At 40.4% G+C, this 13506-nt stretch overlaps 1 protein-coding gene across 1 annotated transcript; it reads right to left on the bottom strand.

Moving 5' to 3' along the window:
• Window positions 1-4415: 4415 nt before the first annotated feature.
• Window positions 4416-6244, bottom strand: LOC120651475 (homeobox-leucine zipper protein HOX15-like). The gene is made up of 3 exons (XM_039928954.1): window positions 5667-6244; window positions 5476-5555; window positions 4416-5229 (listed from the first exon to the last, which is right to left on the bottom strand). The coding sequence occupies exons 1-3, from the start codon at window positions 6024-6026 to the stop codon at window positions 4935-4937; spliced, it is 735 nt and encodes a 244-aa protein (XP_039784888.1). The 5' UTR covers window positions 6027-6244; the 3' UTR covers window positions 4416-4934.
• Between the last annotated feature and the right edge of the window lie 7262 nt (window positions 6245-13506).

Raw genomic sequence — 13506 nt, 5'->3', positions numbered from 1 at the left:
ACTGGCCAGGCGAACACACCAGAGAAGCGGTTTGCTGAGCCAGCTCGGGTTCGAGTCATAACACAAGCTTCTTAAGATGAAAATCAGGGGACGTCTCTCTCCCTGGTCAAGTTTTTTTACTTTGTTTTTTTATATGACTGGCCTAGCGGTCGAGCGGCGAGGCCGCGCGGCGCACGGAAGCCCACGATGGTGCTCGGTTCACGGAGGCCGACCAACAACCGGATTCGCTAGGATTGACCATGCCCGAAAGGAAGGAGGCAGCGGCTGTTGGTGGATGAGAGGGGAAAATGTTGGCTAGGATTAGGTTTCCAGGGCCGGCTAAGGTTCTTATACCCTCCAGAATTGCGGGGAGCCGTCGATCTCGCCCAATGGCTGAGATCACAATCGGGGCGCTGCTGGGGGTCACGCAGGTGACCCCAAGCAGACTTGTCACCCACTACAGATTTTATGTTGTTGGGCCTAAACTGGCCCATAGTCGAATGTGTTCTAGAATAAATTTATTTTGTTCTGGAACAATTTTTTAATTGTTCTATCAATACAAACAATTTGTTCGGAAACAAAAAAATTTTGTTTTGGAACAAAAAGTAGTTATTGAACCTTATGCGATGGTTTTACTAGCAGTAGCTCGAGCGATTCCTAACATTTGCGCACGATCGCCGGGGGGGGGGGAGGGGGCTCCTATTTACCTTGTGGAAGGTAGATAATATATGGATCTTTAAGCCCAATAGATGGCCCAACTAAAATTCATAATGGCCCACTGATGTACCCCAGGCTTTTCATTCAACGGGAGACACGGCAGCGTGCATCAAAGCATTCAAACCCTCCAGAAGCAACAGGAGGTTCAGACAATGTACAGATATAAGCTAGCATATTTTTATTTTCTTTCCTATTTCTAGTCCATATAGTTACTAAAGAAATGCATGTTCGATTCCATGTATTTTAAAAGCCGTCAACATTTTCAAAAAGTTAATTCAACAAATTTCAATAACTAGTGCAACATTTGATATGAAAATGTTGACATAGCATATCCAAATTGTTGAACAAGGTGATTCAAAATGTTGACTTTTGAAAAGTAGCAAAATATATTCATATTGGATCTTGTTATGTTAGATTAATTCTCAGTAACACAGTGGTCGAAACAGATTCAAAAATAAATTCATGGTTTAGAAAAAAAATGCATTTTAAGATTGAAATCTACAAGGCACATGTACGGGTAGCAGCCAACCATGAAGCGATACGGAGGTCACCCTCAAACTCAGCTAGTTGGCTAGCTCTGTTCTGCTCCGGGCTCCGCTGACTGCACATGATGTATTTTAATTGGACGGTGTAGGATGTGCGCACAGATCTTAGACATTGGAAGATATGTAATCTATTTTCTTGCGGAAGATGGATAAGATTTCTGGGGGTGCTTTGGCAGCCCAAGCACTAGTTGTCGGGCCCCCAGCCCAGGAAGGTGAGATTGGTTGGGCCGAATCGGCAGCCCAACCCGAGGTTTTTGGGCCAAAGACTACTGGTTTAGACCCACCAATAAGTTGTGTTTTTCATTCATTTAATTTTTTCTAAATTATTTTCAGTATTATTTCCTCATTAGCACTAAGTAGATTTATATCATGGAGGTTATTTATACAGTGTCCCGAAGTGTCAGACTTACCTCTTCCTAGCCTTCTTCCTTGCGAGAGCATTGCTAGCACAGCACTACTACGAACATATTGTCTTTAACATACAGGTTATATATATACATCTAATAAGCCACCAAGTAGTTCATATTAAAAGTTTTAACACTTTTCGGTAGAAATCATCCAAGTAATTTTTAGGAAATAGAGAGCCAATTTAACAACTTTGACATACATTGTTCAAAGTTTGGAGTGTCTGAAATAGAATACCTAATATCATTGACAGCAGAAGATGTCGATGTAAATATTTACCTAAATTAGGGACACTTGTTCATCAAATGCGCACACATAGAAGCGGACACAAATTTATATAGGCTTGTGCTTGAGATAATAACACTATGGCTTGTGTATCCTTTATTACTTTTTCCAAAAAAGACATTGAAGGGGAGCTATCTTTTATCTGGATCCTGAAAATCTCCTATAATCTTGTATATCATGCTAAGTGGTTCTTCACTCCGAGTCACTAAAAGATGACGTTTCAGACATCCAAATTAGCTACGTACGTGCAAGTTAAATATCTTATCTGAAACGTCAGGCTAGAGCTACGAGTCCAGAGGATAGGATTGGGGTCAGCTGCATTAGTGGACAGGGTCGGGTCAGTACTCAATGCAGTATGAGCAGTGATGATCTGCTATATATAGAGTTTACAAGATTCTGACCCGTTAAATTAAGACGGACCCGCCCCTTCTTCCTGTATGTGTGGTATGTATGGATGTCAATGGTAGCACTAGCAAGAAAAAAAAAAGGGCTCACGCTAAACCCGAATTGATCACTAGATCCATCATGATCAACTTTATTATTGGAGCGGAAAAATAATAGAGGTACGCATACTACTTGTATCAGTACTTGATAAGGTGTCCAATGTTGACTTGGTTTACAGTCAACATTTCGAAATCTCCTGAAGGGAGCATATTTCTAGACACAAATTTTCTGAGACTTTTCTATGAAACATGGCATCAGACTTTCAGCCTTTCAGGGAAGTTTGTTCCAACTTTTCTGAACAATGAAACTGATTTTTGGAAAATGGATTCTTGAATTGGCCATGGATAAGAAGTTCTTTATTTTGTAGTCGACTAGCTAGTAGTACGTGTATGGTAACCCTAGTTACTAAATACCCTCATGGACTTTATTATTGGAGGAAAATATATAAGTAAATTAAAGGTATGTACATGCTCACATGCATCTGTGTCCATGATGAGGTGTCCTTGTTGGTAGACTTGGTTTTGTAGTCAACGTTTTTTTTTTTGAATGAATTGCAGTCAACATTTCCAAATCACCTGAAGAGCGTACAACAAACTTATATTAGCATTACATGAGCCATCATTGGCTGACTTACCCATCATTCTGGACTTTCCCTACACGCCAGCTTAGTTTCCAACCCTTGTTCTTCCCATCCAAGACTTTTCACCATACACCCAAACCACACTAGACATCCGTATACCGACAGCAGGGATCGGATGATGTCCCTCTCAACGCCTTATAAAAGCATGAAAAATCGTTGCTGCATCAGGTACTCAAGGACGGATATGCTGTGTCTGTCCATACAAAATTTCATGGTCCTATCACAAGTTGCATATATATTTATATGCTGTGTAACTACTGACAGTATTCAAGGACGACGATGTCACGGACTAGCTCAGCTCATCAGCTCGATCGAATAAGCCCAATGGCATATTAATTACTCCCTCTGTCCCATAAAAACTGTTCATTTAGCCTTCAAATTTTGTCTCACAAAAACTGTTCGTTTAGATTGTAGTAAAGTCTATTCAATCAAGACAATATCAAATATTAAGAAAAAATTACATTGGGAAGGGCATGCAGCCAATCAAATGTTTAGTAGATGCTACTTTTCTGGTTTTCAATGCATTTGCATTATTTATTGAGGATCTAGAGAATCCAATAAAAAATGCGGTTTTCATCACAAATATTATTGTTAACTAGGGGTAACATGATCATTTTCTAGTACTAGTAATATGTCTGAAATTTTCTAAACGAACAGTTTTTGTGGGACGGAGAGAGTACATGCCTGTTGATCGATTCCAAAGCCATGTCAACGTACAACGGTAATTGTACCAAAATATACTTTTTGCCTTAGTCAGCGGATGGAGGTTTGAACAGAGTGCGTGACTAACACAGGGGATTATTTCGTGATGCCGGCCGTCCCGCAGGTGACGGGGGTCATCAAGAAATTGCCAAGAGATCGGGAGACAGGAGCCCGGGCGGTGTCTGTGTCTCAACAGAAAGATCATTGCTTGTCTGTGCCCCCTGCATGCACACCCATACATGCAGGCGACGCATGCCTAGCTCACAAGCTAAACTACCACAGCCCAACCTCCTCTGGTGTATCACGACTAGTTCGTGTCTTTGCTCACATAATCTGTATGTGCCTCCATCTTCCCTTATTATTAGAGGGATCTGGATATGCATATATTAGGTCCTCCAAATCAAAGTTTATTACACACTAGCGTCGTCTAATAAGCAGCTTAGCAAATATCATCAGAACTAAAATACGTTATTTTATTCTTCCAAGCACGAGCACCTAGCTACCTTATTTTATTTTCAGAAACAAAAAGAAAATGGAATTCTAATTGGTTTCTTCACAATTGTATCCATCATAAAATCGATGCAGACTTTTTGCAAGAAAATAGCTTCTTTTAGTTATTAGAAACTTTAAAGGCATCACTTTCAACGACCGCAATACACAAATTTCTCTTCATCCGTGTGCAAGCATGGCACACACAATTTTTCGAAACAAATCAATATATATTATTGAATTGGTGAAACAGATACATCATAGGCATATATATACATGAATCCACATCCAAATAAACTGGCGGGATGCGTCTGTGGTGTCATGTCATCATCATCTAATGATGATACTTCCCTGACTGACAATTAATAAAAGGAAATTCTTCAGTAACAACTACTAAAGCTATAGCTACACCAACAACATCAAACAAGACATTTCTTTTTCCTAGTTGCATGTGTGGTGCTCCATCCTCCTCACACGCTAGTAATATAATTCATTAGCTTGTGAAAAAAAACAAAGCTGACGAATTCAAGGGGAGGGGAGGAGAATATTAATTATGTGCTATCTATAGCCAAGGCAATCACTTATACTAGTATGACGAATTATCGCTAGCTGATGAAGAGATAGAATTGGCTAGCTAAAAATATATGTATATACACATATAATGATTAAATGATTTGCATGCTATTGCGTAAATCATGGGTGAATGGATGGACCAATGCAAACAACGTTCAGCAGGCGGCGGAATTGGCGAAAGGGTTGAACAAGTGGGTTGCTCGGCCAGGGCCACTCGCCTTGGGCCGGTCTGCACCGTTGGTGGTGGTGGTGGCAGGTGCTCCGGTGAGGCGCTCACAAGAGGGGCAGATGGAGAGAGTGGCGGCGGGCATGAAAAAGGCGGCGGTGTGGGGGTGGTTGAGGGTGCGGAGCTGCTGGAGCTCACGGTGGAGGCGGCGGTTCTCCTCGGTTAATGTCTCGCAGCAGCGCTTGAGAAGCTCACAGTCCACCTCTGTCTGCTTCAACTTCGTTCTGCGACAATCCATGCATGCATATATATCAAGATAATTATTCAACAGATTGGTACAAGATAATATTCAAAAATAATATCTATATATGCTGGATTAATTGATTGATTTGTTATCAGGGAGGGTTTATGGATTACTTCTTTAGTTTAAATTACAATTGCCAAGAAATATATATGATGGAAAAGAAAGGAATGAAAAAAAAGGAAAGAAGATATGGATAGGGGTTTTGAGGTGAATATGACTGACTAACCTGGCTCTTCTGTTTTGGAACCACACCTCCACTTGCCTTGGCCTGAGGTTCAGTTGCTTTGCCAAAGCAGCCTTTTGCTTCTGCCCAGAGACCAACCATGCATCAGCAAAGGGGAGAACACAATTAAGGAATCCACAAACAAAAAATACTGACAATTTAATTTCCAGACGATTCTAGTTTTTTTTTCTTACCGGGTTGAGGGTGCTGTGCTCCTTGAAGCGGTCCTCCAGCAGCGCCGATTGCTCCTTGGTTAGCCTCAGTTTCTTCCGACTGTTGCACCCTTCATCGTCGTCCGGCGCCACCAGTGCCGACGACGCCACCGAGTAAAGCGCCCTGTCGGTGGCCTCGTCGTCCTCCTCCATCCGCAGCTCCCTCTTCACGGCAGCAATCCTCACCCGTGCCGCCGGGCTGTCTTTGGCTGGGAGGCGGAGCGACAACGACGGCTCCAGCAGCGTGCACGAGTGCGACGACGGCGAGGGTTGCTCCTTGAGCTGGTGGTGGCCGGAGCCCAGGGAGAGGCCCAGGGCTAGACCGACCTCTTCTTGCTCCATACAGAGTTTCTGTTGTTGTCGTCTAGATCTTCTGCTGGGAGATAATACAAGCAAATGGTTTCTTGCAAAAGTTTACCTATGGCCTGCGTGCATGTGCTCTCTAGCTGCTTCAATTTTGTGCTCTGTGGATGTAGAGAGAGAGAGAGAGAGAGAGAGAGAGAGAGAGAGAGAGAGAGGGAGTAGTTGGGGGAGGAGAGAGGAGAGAATATGTGTGTGAGAGGAGAGGAGGATGAGCACCCATACATATAGGGGAGGCAGCAGGCAGGGCGCCACAAGAGCCAAAAACAAGCAAACACTTCTACAATAATGCAGTCGACACTTGCAAAGGTTGACAAAAAAGAAAAAGGTACAGGAATTGCAGGATCGGATCGAGTCCATATATATTCTGATGGAGAGTATTCTAATACTTGCATGCATGCACCTACTGACTTTTCTTCACTTTCCTAGCTCTATCTCTTCCTGTGGCTTTATTATTACCTGCTGCTAATCATTCCCTCATTACATGATGATGGAAGCTAGGCTTCCATGGGCCAGCGTTCATTGTTTACAAATAAAAAGCCCCCTTTGATTGTATATAGTATATTGCATTTATTTTGTTATATGCACGAGTATGAGTGTGTGGTGCATGGTGATTGTTCCAACGGCACTCATGCCCAACTGCTGCACACACCCAACAACACCGGCGTGCCTTTTTTTTGAGTACTTACTGGACGCGCATCGATATATATGCTTCGTGACTCCAAAGTAATTAACTTTGGTTTGGTAGTACTAGTAAGATTGCCCCATCATCCTCCTGTTCTCGGTAAGGCTTGGCTTGCCCTCTTTACACACCACACAATTGCTTTCCACATGGAACTCTGAATATTGGGCCAATTGAAAGGTCTGTCCGATGTGGGACATAGGTGGTGGTTAGCTCATATTGTTACAACCTTTTTAATGATGGGGGTTCCCAGGTCACAATTGCAATATCATCATCAATCTTTTTTTTTGTAGTGACCGTGTCTGAGCATGTTTTTCGCAATATCATCATCAATCAACACTATATATATGGTTGAATGAGTTGGTCTCTTCTCCTAATTCCATTCAGGAGAGTTTCCTAGAAATATCGATAACCTTCCATACTGGGGTCTCACAGCATGCATGTATATTACAAAAAAAAAGCAGTGGAAGGTTAATAAATAATCGTGTTTTGAAAGTTAATAATAAGGTCCCTCAGTCAGCAGAAATCAATTTTGATGCATAAATTACAAATCTTGATTGGATCGTGTTTTCATGTTCTCGACAAGGATCGCAAAGCACTGGGTGGGCCCCATCCATTGTCTGGCTTTTTTGCTTGGACACTACAGACATACACTAGCCAGTGGTGGATGGAGAGAGGTCATGATGATTTTGTGACCACCAGAAGGATGGCCTCATTGTCTCGGCTATATGGGAAGGGTGATGGCAGCATGTAATAATCATGCGAGGAATTAGGATCCTGATGTCTCACAATGAGCTGCCACAGTACTCAAAAGGCTGATGCACTGTTGGGGATTTTGGAAGAACATATCATTTGAGCATTTGGTTGTGTCCCCTCACTTTTGGCAATGATGTGTGTCTGGTATGATCAGCCATGTTTGAAGAGGGGTGCTAATTAGTATCAGGTGGTGATCATAATTATTACTGTCAACAAACAACCATGCCAACACTGTGACTGAGGGCGAACTTAATTATCTCATGGTATCATCTAAGTCCCTAAATTCTAGAAATACATATTTAAATTCCTAAACTTGTTAAGTGCGCCCCAAAATACCCTAATTAGCACGTGGCACACAAACAAAGAACCTTAACATGCAGTATACATGATATCAATAATAAATCTAAACACTTGGTTGAGCAAGCACACATCTCAAGCTGCACACTATAGTCATGGGATGTAAATACTTGATGACTAGTGTGATTTGGACCTCAAATAATACACTGAGCAAGCTCAGAAACCTAGATGATACCGCAATATAAGTTTTAGGACCGCCGGTGCATTTTACTCTTTTCTAAATTTTAGAATGAGACACATACAGTGATCTCGTTGATCAGAAGAACTATCAACCTTGTCTCTTGGAAGTGCTCAAAGAGGTAGGATGTGTGTGTAAATATTATTACGATGGTGAGTGCATGCATATATATGTGAGTATCTTCTTCTATACCATGTACCATGTCTAAGAAACATTATGATTGAGTGTGTTCCAGTTTTCCTTCAAACAAGCAACAATCTGTATTCATTTTCCTCTAGAACATTCCATATTGATTTAACTCACAATTATTGACCCTTCGTCTTTATTATACAACTATAGTGTTGAATCTTGATGTCCACAGTGTATCGATAGATTTGTTAAGCATGGATACATACAATCATTCAAAGTACAAATCATGTGGTTAATTGAGAGGTATTCCTAGATTCGCCAATATCGTCGACAAGTCTATATGTGTCATGCGTCTAATGTTATCTTATAGTCGCCGAGTTCCTGACCGTGATCTTATATATACAACATATACCACGTATCCATATCTCCCAACTTAGTTAACATAATCGGGTTCTGCACGTACGTAACCAATTGTATATATTGTAACGAACTAGTTAATGTGCTTTGGCCCTTTTTCATCCTTATTATCACTTAATTAAGCAATTGTCTTTCAGTTTTTTCTTCTATTTCTGCGAAACACAGTACACACGCAAACGCTCAAAGATGCACGTACACTCACCCCTATCCCCTATGAGTACACACAGTTTTAAATTCTATTTTCGAAAGTATAATTAATTAATTAATTAAGATAGAACTATAAATATAAGATGAAAAGAGAAGTCTTGCGTGCTCCCTCTGTCCCGATTTATATGTCGCTCAGGAATAGGAATTTCCCTCAGCACGCGACAGTTAAAGCGGGACCGAGGGCGTACGTGATATACTCAGGTTGCCTCTCAGCGAAGCAAGAAAATCCTGCCGACCGTTGACGTCTCCTCACAGCTGTTTTGACACGGCCACATGCTGACGAGGATTTAGTGTGGCCCTACCAATGATTTGCCATCATGCAGTTGGGTAACATTCTATCTCATTTGGATGGTGGATGATGACTTAGACTGACAAGGACCTCGCTCTTCATCTCTCGGATTCTTTGTGCCAGCGTATCTTCATTATATTGTTCTCTATTTATCTAAATGCACATAATATTTCGGCTATGTACACTTGTATTTTTTCTACTTTGCCAACTTTATTAATATTTTTATTTTGTACGTCCCTATTGTTTAGTGTTTATGTACACCGTACCATCAGGAATTCTAAAGCAAAAGTAGAATTTTCCTGTCCATATCAAAATTAGTCATAGTGAAAACTTCACGGACGTACGTACAAAGTGTTTAAGCGAGGGTTATTTTGTTTCGAACCTGTGGCTACACCAGTGACCAGTGAAAACAAAGGAATCATAAAATTTCTTACAAATGGTATTTCTGAAATTATTCATGCTGTACCTTAATCACAGCTGAGTTTTGGTGTTTCTGCAATATGCATTCAAATGTGTACATGAATTTGACAGCAGCTAGTGGGGCTACCATATACATATATCCACATAAGATCTACGTACCAGCTGTGAGTAAAAGGAGTAAGCAATCATAAAACTTTCTGTATGCATGGTGATGAAAAAGAAAGAGACAGGTTGAAGATATATATCTTGGTCATTTGGGTGAGTACCACCAATACCACAAAGATAAGGTGTTTGCATGTTTGTCTAATCCTATATGTATATGCTGCCCTCTCTCTCTCTCTCTCTCTCTCTCTCAAGGAAAAGGGGAACTTGCAACTTTTTACATGCCAATTTGACCCAGAATTATTTGTATTTGTTCTTTTGTATGCTTTGGTGAATTGGTGGTGTTGGACTATATATTTGAGAACCTTTTTGATCATTTGAGTTTGTCATACCTTTATTTTATTTCGTCCTCCACCACTGGCTGCAGTCACCATCACTAAATCCTTCATAAATCTCTGATGGGGACCTCATGCCCACCTAGTAAAATGTCTTTACAACCCAACACCTGAATTTAGTTTAACGAATGATCCATCAAATTGACAAAGCTACCACCTCTCCTTCCGTAGCACCACATTTCCAGCTCTTGTGGTCAACCGATCTTGTTGCGGCGCAAACCACGCCAGCCAAGATAACTGCTGAGGGAAATGATGGAACCAATCTTTTTCTTCAATATCTTTGGTGTGGTGCGCACGCACACATACACAAAAAAAATTAAATTTTGTTACAAGTCTTCGATGTTTAAGGTGCAGATAATTTAGTCAATCAAGAACTTGGTGGCTAATATCAATTGTGGTAGTAGGATGGTCAATAGCTCGATACATTGCCACTAGAGCATGCTTAGTCCAAGGATCTTGGAAACTGAGTAGAATTGATGGCAACATTCATATATTCTGGATGATGTTGCATCCCATGACAATGCGCTAGTAATTATCAACACTTATTAGGTGCATGATGTATGAGTCATGGTTTAAACCACAGAGTTCACTTTTACAAGCACCAAAGCACATAGGCTTTAGCCTAATAGAGCTGGAATGTAACTGTTAGTGGCATATTATTCTTTCTTTTTCCACTTTCCTATCCGTCATTTTACCCTAGCTATTTCTATCTTGCACAAGATTTCAATTATTGTACTAGGGCATTTTATGATTCTTGTACTCATGATGTTAGATATGTAGTATATGCAACTTGTTTTGCTCCCATTTGTTTTGTAGGATTACCTAAAGATGGAGAGGTTGTTATTCTATTTTCCTATACATCATGTTGGTGATTGAAGCTAAAGAAAATCTCATGCAAAAGAGGTGGAACTGGAACTCCATCATCCCATCACTATACTAAATGGGATATAAGTTGAAACTTTCCATTCAGCCAAGTAGCTTGATCAAGCACTAACTGAGTTTTGAGCTATTATACAGATAGTTGTGCACACAGCACTTTTGTATGCTCTTGAAAAGAAAAGGTTTTCCACACACCATTAGTATTCATACATCTCAAAGGCAAAGAAAAAAAAAGATATTGAATAAGTTGGTGCCGACATTTTGACTTTCTTCAGCAAGCAAATAAATCTAGACTGAGACATAAAAGCCCCAAAGGTTCAAATTGTTCATCAACTTTCTTCGAAAGAAATACATGACATTGACAAAATAAAGAAAAAAGTTCCTAGTCATCCGTATGAACTAGTACCATGAATTCCACTAAGGTATAGTACGGTGATTAGGCATCAAATCATAAAGAAAAGATTATCGATTTCCCCATGTAATTTCTCTGAATTCTTTACCCAACTTTACGGTGATAGGGCATCAAGTACAAAAACACTACGGGTGCTCCAACCACACCCGTAGTAATTCCCCCCCCCCCCCCCCCCCCAATTCTCTCTATCTATGTCCCAAAAGTTCTTTGATTATGCAATAATCCTACCATGGAAACGCAGGATCGCAAAGGACCCCAAGGAATCCCTTGCCGACGAATAGTTTTTTAGATATATACTATACAAGCAGGATGATGAGGTAGATGGAGAATTTCCAGATATTGTATCAGAGAGAAAGGGACACGGCAGCAATAGGCGAATGCCCTTTGTCTGCTCTTGAGCAATAATATATAATAAATGCACCCGATAAAGAGATTTAATTTGAGTGCACAAGAAAAGGATAATAATATAATTCACTACCATTGTTATCCCTGATTTATACTTTTGCTGACTTTTTTGCAGTAGTTATCTCAAATAATAAAGAATCCGTCACTACTAGAAACAAGCTAGATATTTGTCGAGCACCAAGGACACTCAGCAAAAATCCAAAAACACTAGGCAAAAGGATTCGACAAAGGTCACACGGCAAAAATTTACTTGACAAAGAGCTCTTTGCCGAGTGTTTTCTGTCGTGCGCTCGGCAAAGAGTTTGACGTGTGTTAAACCGACACTCACCAAACATTTTTGAAAAATATAAAAAAAATACTCGGCAAAGAGCTCTTTGCCGAGTGCCCGAGGTAATGTAGTCGGCAAACTAATAAACACTCGGAAAACACCCAATTTCCGGTACCGTAAAATATAAAAGAAGGATGCGCATCGAGCAAAATTACATTATATTTATTAGTATAATCTGAATTAACATGCACCGTTAGTTTAACGGCATCGGATTCCTTATGTCTTGGACGAAGTAAGTATGACAATGATTGCTAATAGCAACCTATCATTAGTACCATATCTTGTTGTTTGCCTTGTGTCTGCTGGTTGCAGTGGCCAACCTATCATCAGGTACGGTCCAAATTGAGAAGTTCTGCAAGCTGGGAAAACCAACCTCAACTATTATTTAGTAGTTCATTTGTGCCTTAGCTTATGACTAAGACCAATCATATGGGCAAGCTGAAAGTACCCCTAAAATATGTTGCTTTCAGGAAAGAGACTTTGGATAGAGTTGATCTGTTTGTTTCAACAATTTCTTTTTTTAAAAAAGAAAACCATGCCATTAGGATGCAAAACATCACACGCTTAGTACCTAAAAGATTTCATGACCTAACATTTAGTTGAAGGCGTTGAAATTAACAAACAGTTGATGTGTACTTATCCTCTCCTTTGCGATAAGCTGTGTGTTGACTTGGTTATGAATCTGTGAGGGGAAACCCAGATGATTGGATCAAGTAGGTAGTAACAAAAAATTAGAAGGCTGATGATTAAATTGATTAGTATGTGTTATGCTCATCACGTAATGTGCGAGATAAAGTGATCTTGACCGACTAAGATAATGTTCTGATAGCCTTCATTATGTATTTGAATGTGAAAGTCATGGGCGGACAAATCTTTGCTTGACACTTCATACAATACTTATGTCACTAGCATGTTCGGATCAGCACAAAGAAAAGTAGCCATCAGATTCTGATACTAGCTAATATGAGTGTACCCCCATGTGTCCATGTTTCAGTGTCAAAATGATACAACAGTCAATTCGTATTTACCCGGCCCATCATATACATGTGTAAACAAAAACTGAGAAAATGGGAATTTCCACTTCTAAATCAAACCGTCTAGATAATTCACCTAGTATCCAATGCGAACTCGAAATTACTCCCTATTTCCGAAATTCTTGTCTTAATCTCAGATGCAGTCGGCAACCTAGTCATCTCTGAAGAATTGCTCATTCCTGAGCAATTTCACTGTAGTATTTTCATCCACACACCGACTCTTCACTGAAACTGGATAGAAACTCACTGGTGTATGCGCATCGATAGCTTAGTGCAAGCAATTGCATCCATATAATCTCAAAAGATCTAGCTTCTGGAATATAAGGCTATTGTAAAAATCTGTAGGTTTTACAGTAAGCTGCATCCACAGCTTTTGTGTAACATCTGAAAGATGGTGAGAGGAAAGGATAAAAGTTCATAGTAGTTATGCTGTGATCATGATATTGGAGAACGAAGTGCTTCTAGCCTCGCT

The sequence above is a fragment of the Panicum virgatum genome, chromosome 9K (genome assembly GCF_016808335.1).
Source record: "Panicum virgatum strain AP13 chromosome 9K, P.virgatum_v5, whole genome shotgun sequence".
In the NCBI taxonomy this organism is placed as follows: domain Eukaryota; kingdom Viridiplantae; phylum Streptophyta; class Magnoliopsida; order Poales; family Poaceae; genus Panicum; species Panicum virgatum.
Note: the sequence above shows the minus strand (reverse complement) of the source record. Positions and strands in the feature narration are given on the sequence as shown.

Excerpts from the sequence above, each read along its gene's own strand:
- LOC120651475 (XM_039928954.1), bottom strand. The coding sequence starts at position 6,026 with ATGGAGCAAGAAGAGGTCGGTCTAGCCCTGGGCCTCTCCCTGGGCTCC. Across the intron at positions 5,556-5,666 it reads AGCACAGCACCCTCAACCCG|AAGCAAAAGGCTGCTTTGGC; the intron begins GTAAGAAAAAAA and ends GTCTCTGGGCAG. Across the intron at positions 5,230-5,475 it reads TTCCAAAACAGAAGAGCCAG|AACGAAGTTGAAGCAGACAG; the intron begins GTTAGTCAGTCA and ends GGATTGTCGCAG.